Below are 17,319 nucleotides of genomic sequence, written 5' to 3'. Positions count from 1 at the left end.
CCTAAGAAAACTAATGGTAATATACATCGACTCGGCCGGGAATCGAACCCGGGACCTCGGAATGGCGTACCCATGAAATCGGTGTACACACGACTCGACCATGGAGGTCGGAAATTGGTCAGACGTTATAATCAGAGCTAAGTTTATAATGAAAATTGTCACGAATTAACCGCAATTATTATCAGCATCCACGGCCACGTCGCCATCGGCGATAAATAAACATTACTTTCTATTTCTACAGCGGAAATGAATCTTCGTTACAAATAAAACAATAATATAGTTTTAATATACATTCGACTAGATAAGACATTTCTGTATATTTGATTCGTCCAATTTGTTGTTTGTTGTATTTTCTTTTAAATGATAGGATCGCAAAATTTAAAATTTATTTCCAGCTCGACATATACCATAATATTCGACACAAAACTTTTTATATTTTCTGTAAAATAATGCGAAGTAATGATGAACATATTTCTTCTATATAGAACATTCAAGACTTGAAACGTGCAAGCTGTACTTGAACCAAAACAATTAAGAGCCTATTAGATATAAAGATACATATCTTGTCTAGAAAGAAGCATACAAAGTTAAATCTATGATTACGAACACCATGATAGCAGGTATCAAATACTATTAATCGGCTTACATTGTAAAGCGCTTAGTAGTAAGGATTCTCGGACAGAACGTCAATGGCCGGGCCTGGGTGAAGTGGGATGTCATGTGGTACATTACGCGTGTAAGGATCTACTCGCTCACGAAGACGCGCCCCTCCACATTACTTTACGATCGGTGTGCTTGTGTGTGTGAGTCGACTATGTAGTTACAAGGAGTCTTAGTGTGCGTGCGACTAAGGAGAACGTCAGTAAAAAAATACAAATTTTGAATATATTTGTTTAGTTAGTTTTATTAAAAAATAAGTAATTTCGATTGTAGCGCTAGCGTATTGGTGACTTCCGGCATTCTCATACTACTCAAAATACAGCAAACAGGAATATGGATTTGCACAATTTAGTACTTGAATTCTAGCTCAAATTGTATTAAGGTCTTTGGTCAAATAAAATAGGAACATTTGTCAATCTAATTTTATCAAGTGTTTACATTGTTGCAGAGATAAAACAATTCGCCGTCTGACCTCTTATCGTAGCAGAGTAATTTCGGTTTGTATGTCACGCGGAATTATTGATAAGATTCGTACAGTCAACATCAAAAGGAAACACAAATCGATCGTATAAAGTTTCTCGCTAATAATTCTGTGTAGTCTATAATATACATTTGGAAATGCAAATTTACATTGTTTGTATCTAATGTATACAATTGCATATGTTGCATGAGGCAGCAACAACAATAACAACAACAACAACCTGTAAATTCCCACTGCTGGGCTAAAGGCCTCCTCTCCCTTTGAGGACAAGGTTTGGAACATGCTGTTCCAATGCGGGTTGTTGGAATACACATGTGGCAGAATTTCTCTGAAATTTGTCACATGCAGGTTTCCTCACGATGTTTTCCTTCACCATTGAGCACGAGATGAATTATAAAGACAAATTAAGCACATGAATCAGCGGTGGTTGCCTGGGTTTGAACCTGCAATCATAGGATAAGATGCACGCGTTCTAACCACTTGTCCATCACGCATAGCAGCATGGATGCAAAATGTCTCTTTCTTATTGAGTTGTCCAGATAATCAATTACGGGGTATGCATAGTGTGAAACAAGATATATTAAACGAGTTTCACATTTTTGGACCCTATTGTCTGCAAATAAACAACATTTGACATTAAAGACAAGGTGACAGGTCGAGAGCTTGATACTCTATGATATTGATTATGAATTTGCCAAAAAAAAATGATCAACGTTGAAAAAACTGCTATCGGAATTTTGAAACTAAAATTAAATCATATAATTAGTTACGTGAAATATGATTGTGGATATACTAGTTAACAAGTTATATATATTATAGTTTCTTTCTTCAATTGGACTAGACTATAGACTCTTTAATCATTTGATCCCCGGTAATATTTCAGCGTTAATACAGTATCATTCATTTCGTATATTTTTAATAACTCGCTTTTATTAGCTTGATTAGTATGTACGTAACGGAATCCTTTAATTTAAATGTCATTCACTCAAAGGTGTCCAAGCAATTTATAATTTTGCACACGTATTAAGTACTGATGACAAGACAATAATACCCACCATATACTATATGTATATATTTGTGTACCGGATATATTACTAGTGTATTCCAAGTCCATTCGGCATGACGATTCGACGATTCAATGAAACGTCATAAAATGAACAATCTTAACAGATATAATAAGTATATTAATTTTATGTTATATAAATAGGCAAGCGATGGGCCAGCTGTTGATAAATGATCACCAATAACAAAGGACATATGTACAGCAAGAAACATTGACAATACCAATCGTTTGACATATTATGACCGCTGCGACCAATGACCAATGATGTGTCCCAGTGCCTAATTTTACACTGACTCACCCTCAAAACTGGAATACAACAATAAAAGGTACTGCTGTATGGTAGTAGAATCCATATTAAAATTATAAATGTGAAAGTAAGTAAGTAAGTAAGGTATGTCTGGCTCTCTATCACGACGAAACCGCAGAATCGAATTTGATGAATGACAACCAATACCCTGAAACCGAAAGGCGCGGACAACTACTAGTATATAATGGGCGGGTAGTACCTACCCAGACGGGCTAGCGCAAAGCCCACCAATTAATATATGTTTACTGCTGCAAATATTTTTCAATAAAAACAATGCTAACATAAAATAATGTAAATATTTGTTCGGTAATAATAAGCCCCGGTCTGGTCACGGTTTCTGAATTATTATTTTAATAAGATTTTCCACAGACTCGTTTGCTGTTTTTCGAGTTTATTTTGTTTTGCTTTATCTCGCTCCGTTAATTGCAAATTGTATTATGCATTGCTATGAATCTACATCTAAGAGCACATATAGTATCATCCTTGTATATATTACTAGCGACCCGCCCCGCACACGTGCAAAACTGCAACTAATATACTACAGAATTTGTTTATTTACGACATCACATTACAAACTTCTGTTCTAAACCTTCTTCTCGAATCACTCCATCTATTAAAAAAAAAAAACAAAATGCGTTACGTAGTTTTAAAGTTTAAGCATACATACTTGACTTTGTTTTAAACTACATAGTGATTATAAAAAAAATCAGTTATCAATATTTTGATCTCGTGCAGTAACGTTAATTAGCTGTTTCTTCTCGCTGGAGACTGCTCTCCGAAATTGTGTCAGAGCTGAAACATTGACGACTCATAAACGAAACGGTTTATTGTTAAATTTAATTTGAATTCAGTAATGACTTCCGGTTCCATATCTGCATTACAACAAAGTCTCTTTCAATAAAAACGTTTGATAAAATTTATAATACTCAGTCCTAAATAGCTATTCAAATTAAACCTTTATTTTATATTACATACATATATAACTGAAATTAACTACATGGCTTTTTTTTAAAGCTAAAAAAGAGTAACTACTGAGTTTCTTGCCGGTTCTTCTCGGTAGAATCTACTTTCCAAACGTGGTGGTGACCTCACTTAATATAAAAAAAAATGTTAAATGACAATGTAAAAGTGTTTGTAAAATCCTACTTGAATAAAGTATATTTTCATTTATATGATAGCTTACAAACACCCATTATTATGAGACTCTGCGAAATCAAACCGCACGATAATTTTCACACTATTTCAAACGCGAATAAAATCATATTGTTTTTAACACGCGAATATTTAATCGCGTGCGAGTGTGCATAGAATATTTTGCTTATTAAATCGACATATTGAATTAAGTATTCAATTTAAATATCCATAACATTAAATGACTCACAGAACGAAAACAGTTATGTCTTAATACGTAAACAACATTCAAATGTCCATTATTTGTATCAATACAGGACCGGTCAAGGACCGGACGGTACCGGACCGGTTCACCGGTCAGAAAATAGTTCTTATAACAACCGTGTTATGCGGAAGTAGTTCGATGGAAATAAACTTTACTTGGCGGTAGGACTTTGCGCAAGCCCGTCTGGGTAGGTACCACCAACTCATCAGTTATTCTACCGCCAAATAACAGTAATCAGTATTGTTGTGTTCCGGTTTGAAGGGTGAGTGAGCCAGTGTAACTACAGGCACAAGGGACATAACATCTTGGTTTGGTGGGGGGGGGCTCTTTCCTATTAATTTGTAATAAGATACGTAATACCTCAGCTCCGAACCAATTTTCAGTTAAATGCCAATTATTGTTACCAATAATGTCTATTTCGACCGGACTAGTAACAACATATGCCGTAAATACGATTTGAACGATTACAATTACGTAAACTATCGTCCATTGTTTAACATGCGAAAACGCGTATTGTACTAAAACATATCTACAGGAAACAGTAAATAAATTAATAATCTATAATCTAAACATATAAATCTGAATGCTTCTCAACGCACTAATCTCTGGATCTACAAGATCGATATACCATTTATTGTGTAAATATTTACATATAACTTTAAACTAGATATATTACATTGCGCGACGATTCCAGGAGAGTAGTTATGAATAAAAAATAGTCTTTCTTTTTTGCTTTTATGGAATACGTGGTTGGCAAACGATCCCCACCGCTCATAAATATTGACGCTATAAGAAATATTAACCACAAATCGCTAATTCGCCACCAAAACTTGAAAACTAAGATCCCTTTTGCCTCAAAAGGGACATGACATCTACCAGCTCACTCAAGCTTAAACCGAAACAGAACAATAAGTTTGGCGGTAGAATATGTGATGAGTGGACGATACCTAAACAGAAGGACTTGCGCAAAAGCCCTATGACCAAGTGAAATCTAAATTAAATAATTTAAAAATAGTACAATTGATATCCATACAATAGTTCTAAAAAAACAACTCTTAATTAATTAAATTAACCGTGACATACTTATTATTACTTGAAAATGATTAAAAACAATGCTTTATTGTAAATCAAAGAATAAATATCGTATAATAATAAAAATCAATGTTCATTGTGTACGTAATACACATGTATTACGCGCTAAATCCATTTAAATAACAACAATATGAAAAGCCAGCTAAACGTTTGATCACGCGCGTATCAGCTGACACGTATCCGACGCTAATCTAGACTCGTTCGAGCACGTGATCACCACTGCGATTCAGTAAAACTCACTTCGTATCTCACTCGTGCAATGTTACACCGACTTACAACCCCATCCATTGACAGGGAGATAAATAAACAGCTTTCAACTCGAATTAACCATCATTGCTCGAGATATAACCTATGGAATTATTGTGGATTCGTCAAAATTTCGCGTTTCGAATTTCGAATTAAATTCTATATAGTTAGTTAACTGTATTAATATGGTACATATACTCTGTCTGTGTGTCTATTGCGTTGTGACGGAAAAGACACTGATTTTGAATTTGGTGGAATTAGCTACGAAGCTAGCGTGAATCCTTAGGAAGAACTCTTTACATCTACCCACCAATAGGTAAAAAGAGCGAAATGCGAGCGAAGAAACGACAATTTATACATACGTTAGTCAAGATCTGTTTTATGAGCATAACATAACAGAACTATTAGTGAATCACTTGAATTCGTTTTTCTAAAGTTCGGTATCGCTAAACACACTACCAATGTATAGGTAAAGTCCGTCAAAATCGTTTAAGCCTTCCCAGAGATTACCTGGAAAAAACATACAGACCGAGAGATACAGATTAAAAAAAATATTTTGTAAAATAGACACTTTTATTATAGGAATATATACAGTTACAGTAGATAAGTATTAGAACTATAAATAGACCTCTACAGTGTAGAGCCATTACTCGCGAGCCATTACCCTAATATCTTCCATCTGTCTACCATTAGCCATTTTAAAACAAAAGGAAGACAGCTATTTGTATCAATATACGGTGCTAACGCCCCCAGCATGACGCGTAACAACTGATAACAGGACTCGTGGTATTATCAGACACGGATTTGGAGGCCTAGGGTAAAAAAAGTGAGTGCCTCCAATATTTTTTGAATCAAGCGGAAGATCCACATCAGATAATAAATAAATCAAAATATGCTTTATTCAAGGTGACTTTTACAGGCACTTTTGAATCGTCTTTTAACAAACTATATTAAGTGAAGCCACCGGTTCGGAATGCAGATTATAACGGGAAGAACCGGCCAGAAACTAATAGCTACTCTTTGTAATGCAGGACGGTTAGCTATTTATATGTTTAAAAATGGTAACTATGTCAATCTGAACTATTGGTCTCTGGTGTTTATTATAAAAATAGACTCCATTTTTCTCGTCTCCTCTTTTTTGAGTAAAATCCCCTCTTGCCCTCCTCTAAATGCGGCCCTGGATATTGTGCAGTTACGATCGGTTGTTTTAATTTATCATTGGTTTAGGAACATATGTTACGACTCATGAACGTGATTCATAACTAAAATCGACTAAAATAGTAGATTAGATCGAGAAGAACAGACCAAAACTCAGTAGTGACCCTTTTTAATCGAAACGGTTATTAATTCCAGCTTGTGTGGTTTATGCATCTGGGTGGGCACTACTTGCTCACCATATATTGTACCACCAAGTAGCAATAATTAGTATGTGTTGTGTTCCGGTTTGAAGGATGACTCAGTTCCAAAGACTGGTGGCGCATTGGTTACATAAGAAATAGTTCACAAGTTCTACAACGCTAAAGGTTTTGGGCTATAGTGACAACTTACCATCATGCAGCTCATTTGTTCGTACACTTTACTAAACCATAAAATAAACCTTTTTATAATGTATTTAATATTGAGACAAAAACTCAGCTTTAGTATATTTGTAGCTGTAGCTTTTCAATACTGTCATACAAAATTTCTTGCTTACAGATTTATTCATTAAACACACGTATTAAACGCAATATGTCGACAGATTGATTGTCCGTGACGGTGTGGTAGGAGCACTTCGAGAAGCCACAAGGCTTTTATACGGCTTAGTCTTGGAACGATCAAAACACTTAGATAAAAGGAATTAACTGAAATATGCAATTTTGTTTTAGGTTAATGACAAATTAAAGACAACATTATAGTATTAAATTTAAGCAGAAAAAATAGTAACAATACCCGTCCGTCTGCATAAACGCGAAAAACTAAAAATTACCGAACAGATCCATACGGATTGTTCACAGGTATAATTAAGACATTTTAAATTAGCATACTTACTACGATGATTGTTTAAAATGAAAAAACATATATACTAACTGGCAGCTAAACTACGTATAGTAGGACACAACTTAGATATCGCATCGGCAAAATTCGTAAAACCGATCACATCCGAATTAAGTACGCTATCCCAAACTAGAAACATTTTTTTTATGTGAATATGATCTTTACACTAACGTAACAACGTGTAATATCATATGACCTAATATATTTGTAAATTTGACACGTCAATTTGCTTTCTCGGGTTGAACTGACGCGAGAATCTATAGCGACGAATAGCGTCGAAAGGCTAGATAGGGAGCTATTTCTATTGGTTGTGTAAATCGCCAGTAATCGGTTTTACAAATTTTGCCGATGATCTAATTTGTGTCGTACTATACCTGTGTAATGTTGAGAGATTTGTAGCATAAAATAATAAAGTTTTTATGCAGAGCCGGATTGAACCTTATAATAAACTAAGGAATACCGTGTAAATCGCGAGCATTCATACATTCAATGTAGAAGCATTACACTTAGTTATGGATAGTTAAAGCAAAACCATAATCATAAAGCAATATAAAGCCGCTTCGCGTTCGAATTGCAAAAATAAATATTTGTATTTGCTAATAAGTTGCACACATCACAGCCGACAAAACGGTTAAAAACACCGTCGTGTGTCGTAAATGTGTGTAATTGAATCGGTAACTAGTAATTTATTTCTAAACGGATTTTTCCATAATCATTAGCAACAACACAAATTGCAACGAAGGACCTTGAAGCTATAGTGAATTAAATCTAACTTTTTTACTCAATGTACGAGATTTTGAGACAAGTTGTTCAACAAGTTTCGGTAGAACCGGTATCATTCGATAAACCATATACGCTACGCTGCACGAACACGAAATATACATATATAACACAGCTAAAGAATTGACACGCGAAACTGTAGTTGAAGCATAAATAATTTAAGACAAAGGGAAACATAAACGATATACTACACGCGGAATTGGTCCAAATTTATTAGGACAAAGATGGAAAACGCAACCTTCCTATCAGGGTATTTTGTATCAGGGTAGTTGTGTTTTTTTTTTTTTTTTTTAATACTGTTTACTTGATTGTAGGACTTTATGTAAGATGGGTACGTACTCAATATTCAATGTATTCTATTCTATTGCTGTGTTCTAGTTTGATGAATGAATGGACCAGTGTAATTACAGACAAGATGATCATAACATCTTAATTCACATTCACATGGTTCATCCATTGGCAATATAATGGCGGACTAAACTACTTTTCGTTGAATCTTGAAACATATTTAAAAAAAATCCTTCCTTCAATAGTACGACAATTCTATGTATGGTGGTGTTTGAGAGGTTACCTCGTGTAATTAGTCGCAAGGGACATAACACCTTAATTACATAGATATCGTGGCTCTTAAGCTGTTTTACCATAAAGTAGCCCTTTAACTCGAACACCTTGGAAAACTAATTTTAAACAAATGCGGCAATTATCTTCTACAAAATGGAATTATACTTTCAATTACTACCGACTAGCCTATTTTCTAGTTCCCTGTGAGTGACATATTCATTACAATGTTACCTGCTCCAACTAAATTAATATGAAGAAAACAATTAATTATTAATGCTATACATATACAATTATTTATTCAATATTAATTACAGAGAAAATAATTGTGACGTTAAAATCAAATTTACCTGGTGGTAGGGCTTTGTACAAGCCCGTCTGGGTAGGTAACACCCACTCATCAGTTATTCTACCGCCAAATAACAGTACTCAGTATTGTAGTGTTCCGGTTCGAAGGGTGAGCGAGCCAGTGTAACTACAGGTACAAGGGACATAACATCTTAGTTCCCAAGGTTGGTGACACATTGACGATGTAAGGAATAGTTAATTTTTCTTACAGCGTCATTGTCCATGGGTGATGGTGACCACTTACCATCAGGTGGCCCATATGTTCGTCCGCCAACCAATACCAAAAAAAAAAAATTATGATTAATATTCAACATAGTGCTCTCACCATACTAAACTTTTATTACTCTTCACTATTAGGTGATTTCTTTCTTTCTAGTTTTTGATAATCTATGTTTATGAGAAAAAAAGTACTGACTTGCCACTTCTCTAGAATCTACTTTACAAACTGGAAGCTTACATTGATTTAATCATGAAAAATGAGGATTCGAAAAGTGTTCGCGATAGCCTACTTGAACAAAGTATATTTTGATTGATTTGATTTTGGACATGTTCCAGATATTCAACCGCGAACAACTAGTGTGTGTTGTGAATAATTTTACAATTCAAATCCAATCGAAATATATGTAAATCAATCACCTTACGAACACTTTTGATCTTTATTTTGTGAATTCAATATACCACTACCACCGGTTAGCAATTTAGATTTTAATAAATTCGATATTTATTTATATGACCTGCATGATGACCAACAAATATTAGCTCCAATTTTTTTGGATATAATACGCTTTATTTATTGTAAAATACTAATACCTAACTCTAGGAAGAATGCATTCAGAGTCAAGACATTTTGGGAATATGTTATTAATAATTTAAATTACGGATAACATTTACTTTTGAATATTCATAATTTACTTGACGGTAGGGCTCTGTGTAAGACCGTCTGGGCACCACTCACTTATCAGATATCCTACCGAAAAACAGTATTGTTGTGTTCCGGTTTGAATGGGGATGATGATTCTAAAACCCACTGAGCCTGGAAGTGCTGTATTGTTACCATGCTATCTCTAAGGATACACTACAGATCCGAACAACGTCCTCGAACACCAAAGGATGATCCATGTCAAAATGTTATATTAAAAAAGTAATACAATATGTCAACCCAATGCTCATATGATCGTTGGCACGATACGGAACGAAAAGGTAACATATACTTGAAAAATAAGAAATATACAGCTGTGACGCAATATGTTTTGCCAATTTTAAATGATATCACGTAGCTTTTCGTGAACCAATTCTGATCACGTCCGCAAATGTGCACTTACTTACGATTTACGTTCTGGCAAATTACGTATGGAACATATGCTCGATAGTGAAAATTGAGGAAGTGTACCATCAGATGACGAGCGGAGGACGCAATCGTCCTGATTGGCCACTAATAAAAATAACCATGCATATGTTTACACTGTCTCGTTGGTTATTGGCTAGCTTTTAAGGTTGCTGTTCTCAACATTGTGTGTACTCGTTGATATAAGCCCGTGACTCTAAACATATGCTGGGATTATTCTCTCATGAAGAAGTCTGTAAATTGACAATCTTAGCAAGTAAAGGCGTTGAACCTGCGGCTAAATCGGGTCAGAATTTTCACTCCATTGAATTATAAGAGTTAACTAATTTGTTTTTATATCCACCCTTGTGCAATAAAATAGAATAACATCTTCATCAACAAATTTTACCATCTAGCATCACAGGAAAACCTCAATAAATATGAGGTTAATGGCCACGGAGTGAATTAAGCGTGAATTTTGGTATTCGTCAATGCTAATTAATATTTTTAAATTTTAGCTTACAATACATATGTGTTTAACTTTAGTTTTGTATTATGTAACATTTATACTGTGTATATATAATTTGGTTAAAACAAATAATGACGTGCAAGCTGAGGTCGATGAACTGATGAATATATTGTTAACTCGAAATTAAAACAACTTCTTTGTTGTATACAAGTTGAACTACAAATGATACTTATTCGTGTGAGTACATTATGTAGTTAATACTTACGTATTTACTAACATATTTGATATATATATATATATATATTTATTTTTATGGTATAGGTTGGCGGACGGGCATATGGGCCACCTGATGGTAAATGGTCACCATCGCCCATAGACAATGACGCTGTAAGAAATATTAACTATTCCTTACATCGTTAATGTGCCACCAACCTTGGGAACTAAGATGTTATGTTCCTTGTGCCTGTAGTTACACTGGCTCACTCACCCTTCAGACCGGAACACAACAATACTGAGTACTGTTATTTGGCGGTAGAATAACTGATGAGTGGGTGGTACCTACCCAGACGGGCTTGCACAAAGCCCTACCACCAAGTAAAGATAGCCTTTTTATACTTTTCACTGTTCAGTCTCCTGAAGACGCATCTGTTTGTGGGATAAAAATCTACCACAGGTGTATCCACTAACCGAAATTGAAGTAATCTGATATAATACTCCAAAAGAGGAGAGCAAGTACTTGTCCTGTTGTCATGTTTAACGCCTATTACTTTACTGCATATTGTAGATAAAATATAAGCTAGTTTGTTTCAAGTTATTCAAGCATCTCTCATAAGATAATCCTATTATACTAAACGGGGTTGTCGCGTCGACGGGGTTTCTAGGAGGACAAATTAATCCGTCAGCTTGCGGTAAATTTTAATAAAGGTTTAAAATAATCGCATTTAAAAAACAGACTCTTATTAAATTAATCAATTTAGAAGCATTACACTTACTTATTATTTATTATATATTCCATAACGCAAGTGCTTTAGCTACTTACATTAGCATCAGAGTACTGTAATGTATGTGATTTTGTCCAATATTTACACTACGTATATTATCAAAGGAAAAACTGTCACAGAGCTTACTTGAGGAATAACACAACATATACAACTATATCAAAAACTAAAATACTTTTTTCGAGTAGGCTCATGAAAGGACGTCATGTTACAGTATTGAATTAAATGTAAGACACACAGGTTCGAAAAGTAGATTCTAGAGAGAATAAATGGCAAAAAAACTTTGTAGTTACTCTTTACCGCCATTTTAATTTATATGATATCGATAATAGTCTCCTGCCTAGATATCGATAATAACAACGCTTTTTTATCTTTAGAATAATTTTATATATATAGGGTTGGCAACTAAGTGATTGCCGATTTTGTGGATAGGTGGACTTTCAGCTTTCTTTTGTTTTGTGAAAGTGGTCAAAGCAACTAACCTATATTTTTTTTCTAATTGTATAAACTTCTCACTTTAATTTAGTAAAAAATATCTATCGATTAGTGCCTTAGTTTTGTTTCTAGCCCAATTAAAAAATAGATGAAGAGGAAGTGCACTTCTAACATATTTTATTGTATTACTTCCGAAAAGGCAAGAACGCCTCGCAAGCAAAATGTTTTATCACATCCACCATATAGCCCTGTTCTTGCGCCATCAGATAACCATTTGTTTCATTCCATGCAGAATTCTTTGAATGGTAAAATCTTTAATTTCGCTGATGATGTCCGATCACATTTAATTCAATTTTTTGATAACAAAGATCAGAAATTTTACGAACGTGGAATTTTTTCACTGCCAGAACGATGACGAAAGGTCATCGACAAGAACGGATAATTTGTAATTTAATAAAGTTACATTTTTAAACAAAAACTTCAAATTTTCCTTCTTCTTTGAAATCGGCAATCACTTAGTTGCCAACCCTATAATTTCAAATGTAGAACACATGGAACAAATTGTATGACACTGTAAAAAAAATGCATCAAAATATTCCCCTGCGTAACTCGGTTCATCAGACCAGTTACAACAAGTTTATAACTTAAACTATTATATATAGCTGTTCTAGAATTTACTAATTCCAAGGAACGTCGCGTAAGTGAAATATGTGCTTAGGTATGTTTAGACTTGACGTGAATCTTCGGAATACTTGGAATCTACTGGTTGCGAGGAAAGCAGAAATATATCGAGGTAAAGGCAGATTTGCGCAATACATAACATATAAACAACATATTACTAATTTATTATTATTATTATCTTAGAGAATACAGTCACATATTCGGATAGTAGTGTTGCCTATGTTGTTTTAACCGTAAATATTTTATGTAAAGTTATTTTATAAAAAAATATATTTTATAACACATAAATGTGATATCACTAGTTATTCTACCCACAACGTGGCTCGTGTAACCCGTACCGTACTTAACGATAAAATTAATACTGATTAATACATTCATTACGTTATAAACGATATCAACCGACAATACATCGAAGTAACTGTAATCGACGTACTTGCGTTCTGCAAACACATGGGGTGCAGTAACCTATAACTTTACAGTTGCATCATGACGTCAGTAGTCAAGCTTACTCTGTATTCCAAATATCGTAATTTTGTTATTTATCAATGAATTTTTAAGGTGCAATATTGCACGCGTTATACTGTTATTTCATTCCGGTATTATTTCAATTTTCATATTCGTACTTTTCAAAACCCTTATACAAATCGCGTTCTTATTATGACGATGAATAATACCGCCCACTGAGAATTTTGTTTTTTTTTGGAATTGAGCATATATACAGTATTGAGTCGATCTTAAAATTGCGGTATAAAAAAGGTTACAACTTTTCCTACCCAAATTTCATCAAATTCGCGTCAGTGGTTTAGGCGTGAAAGCGTAACAGCCATGCAGACAGACAGACTGAGTTACTTTCGTATTTAATATATTTTTGAAGAGTTACTATTGTGAGACTCTTTATAGTACAAGATAAACTAGAAAATTAGAAAATAATGAATGTTATCTTAGTAAGAAAGAGATTTTTCGCCAATATTTAGCCTTTGAAATATTGAAAGAAGAATTAATCAAGAAAAAACGCAGGTTGTGTCTTCTAATCCAAACCAAACGAGACCAGAGGTCGATGACACTAAAAACCTCCTTTAGTTTTGTGTTGGATCACTCTAAATCTTCTATCATATTTTTAAGTGGGAATGTTCCGAGGACAATCGGACATCGCGTCAAAATTTCAAGTTTAGCCTTATAGATGACAAAAAATCCACAACAAACACAGCGATTTTTAAGCAATTTTCTGCCTCGCTTAACCACTCCGTGGAACCAGCGTTTGCCGGCGAAATTTCCAAACCGATACGACTTGGGAACCTTCAACAAAAGAGAGTTATCAATTCTTAAAGTCCAGCAACACTCCTGCAAGCCCCCCGGTGATACAGATGTCAATGGACGATGGTAATCACCTTCCATAAGGTGAGGCTCCTGCTCGTTTGCCACCTATCTCATAAACAAAAACCGCGCAGGCATTATAATCTTATCACTAATATAACGAGAATATTCAGTTTTGACTACTAATGTAAGAGAGAATATCTAGTTTGTACCAGATTAATCCGGTTTACAAAATCTTCATCCACATCATACAAGATGTGTGATATGATTTTGAAATACGCGTCCATTCTAAAAGCGACTGTTCATTCCGAAATGCTACGAGCATTATACTATGTATAATATTTTTTGTTAGCAATCATAAGCATTTATTTATCATATATCAACCGGAACCGGTTTGATGTGCTTATGATAATTATGCAGCGGGAAAACCCACTTTGTATGAGACAAAAAAATTTCAAACATTATCGAGAGATGGTTATTTCTAATAAAAATTTATGCATATAAGTTTTAAATTCGGCTAACTATATTAATATATTTTATTGGTAAGATAAAGTGTATATGGAAAGCAGAAACAAGAATATTTCTAACTACTAAAAATTACAAACAACATGACCTAATAGTATACAATAAGAATAATTTTAACTTGTCTTGATATTATTTAATTTACTTATTTTGTGTAAGCTAATTATACAAAATATTGATTCATATGTGCAAATGGGCCACCTGATGGTAATTTGTCACCATCACTCAGAGATATGTACATTCCACCAACCCACATTGGAACAATGCGGTGGAATATGTTCCAAACCCTCTCCTCAATGGAAGTGGAGGCCTTAGCCCAGCGGTGGGAAATTTCCAGGCTGTTACTTACCCAAAGACATTGCCAGCACTTAACCAACCTTGGAAACTAAGACTTTATTCCCTTTTGCCTTTAATTATATTGGCTCTTGCGCTCACCTTACAAACCAGAACACAACAATACTGAGTATTGCTGTTTGGCAGTAGAATATCTGATGAGCGGGTGGTACCTACCCTTCTTCAACGACGTAATTAATAAAAAATTGTATTTAATTATAATGATTATTTATTATATTACAAACATCACAAATAAAATGCTTGATTAGCATATTTTAATAACAAGCAGAGAACTTTAACTAACTAGAAGTCATTATGTGAAAAATGTAAATTTTTTAGCATTGGTAATGGAATGGCATATTTGACACATGACGGTAAGTCGGTCGGACGGTAGGTCACCACTGCCTATAGAGATAGGAACTGTGACAAAAATTAATCATTGTTCATGTAACTTAACCTTGGGAACTAAAATGTTGTGTCCCTTGTGCCTGTAGTTAATTTGGTTACTACTACTGGCTATAGTAAGTATTACTTTTGCATTAGAATATATGTTGAGTGGGTAGTATAAACAAATGCAGGTTTGCGCAATAACTTACCACCAAGTAATCAATTTATTTCATTGTTTATTCTATATTAAGACCTATAAAAATAAACATCTTGATATTGTCAATAATTTCACTCAATAAACAATAAAGAAAAAAATAAAAATATGACCAGGGATATTATAAAATAAGTTCTTGTATTTAGACAAGACAAAACAAAACACTTTTTTAACATGATTGAAAATAAATTTGAAATTAAAATGTGCGAGCCTTTCAAAGGGAAACATACTTGTCTATTCCTTAAAAAACATTCTATGATAGTAATGGTTTAAAATTAAATAAATACAAGCAATTCTAATCCTAATGTCATCCACGGAGGGTTTATTATGCAATATAAGGATATAAACACTTTGTCCTATTGTAAATTTAATGAGCCTTTTGTTTCTTCATGTGATTTGTCCTTGGGTATTTTATTCATCATGTTTTAACATTATTAAATGATATATTTTTATATTTACAAAATTTAAATAAGTTTTATTAGACCTTTATGACTGACCAAAGATAACAAGAACTTACAATAAAGTAATTTATAATTTTATGCTCTTTAAATTTAAAAAAATAAAGCCATCAAATTAATTAATTTCCAAATTAAAATCAATTTTTATCTGTACAACTATAAATGTTACTTTGTTATCAAAAAAAACACTTGATAAATTCTTTTGACCTTTCTTTAGTTTCCTGTTCATATTACTATAATATACACACAGTGAAGCATGTATTATTCATTCTGAATATAAATAGTTTTAAAGAAAATTATTAACTAATAATTTTCTTACTACGCTTTGAATAAACTAATATTCATAATAAACAATCATATTTGAAACATTTATGGAGTCTAATAATACATAATAATAAAAAAAAAAACATAAAGCAATATAAACCGTTCAAATTGTCCCAATAAATATTGGTAAAACTCAATTTAAAATGATAATTATTATGCATCTGGAGCATAAATGACAATAACTTTACAACTCGAGTAATTAAACGAAAGTACATTTTACTTACAGCCATCACCATCTCGAACGAGTATTTGTGTACCCTTACGGGTGATACGTATTCCTGGACCATGATTGGAATCAAGCACTAAATGTCCTTTACCGAAAAAAGGATTTAAGATCCTAGTTTTTTAAGCTTTTTACACTACGGTCATTGTGTACCAGAGACGTGAGAGATAACTTGTACGCAAGTTCCTCTAAATAATTTCTACACAAATCCCCTTCACTCTAATAAACATGACACAAAAATAAACGAGTAAACGAATGTCAAATAAAGACAAAAATGCGCGAGTCGCAGCAAGCGACAACGACGTACGATAAAATGGATTGATTATTCACACTGAAGTTCGCAATGAGCCGTGTTATGTTTGATAGTTTTACAAAATAATTGCTATTATTAAAAATAAACTTATTATTTATTAGTTCAGTATGAATAACTTAATTTAATATAAATATACTAATACATAGTAAATTAAAATATATATATTTCCTACTTCACTTAAAATTCTAATTAACTAATAATTTTAAGACAAAGTATTTTTAGACAAAAAAATAATTAATTTTCTTAATAATATGCAAATAGTGTATAATTATTATTTTCATTATAATCTCCAAACTTTTTCATCATCAAAGGTAATATTAATCTGTTCACATAATTTAAATATTCGACTTGACTTCGAT

The 17,319-nt window shown here is 33.4% G+C and overlaps 1 protein-coding gene across 2 annotated transcripts in view; it reads right to left on the bottom strand.

Annotated features, from left to right (window-relative positions):
- Positions 1-17,002, bottom strand: part of LOC124534503 (protein real-time) — a 72,541-nt gene extending 55,539 nt beyond the window's left edge. For both annotated transcript variants that reach the window (XM_047110416.1, XM_047110418.1), the window contains exon 1: positions 16,649-17,002. In XM_047110416.1, coding sequence (XP_046966372.1) covers positions 16,649-16,711 — 63 coding nt within the window. In that variant the 5' untranslated portion in view covers positions 16,712-17,002. The remainder of the gene's footprint in view (positions 1-16,648) is intronic.
- Between the last annotated feature and the right edge of the window lie 317 nt (positions 17,003-17,319).

The sequence above is a fragment of the Vanessa cardui genome, chromosome 12 (assembly GCF_905220365.1).
Source record: "Vanessa cardui chromosome 12, ilVanCard2.1, whole genome shotgun sequence".
Lineage (NCBI taxonomy): Eukaryota > Metazoa > Arthropoda > Insecta > Lepidoptera > Nymphalidae > Vanessa > Vanessa cardui.
Note: the sequence above shows the minus strand (reverse complement) of the source record. Positions and strands in the feature narration are given on the sequence as shown.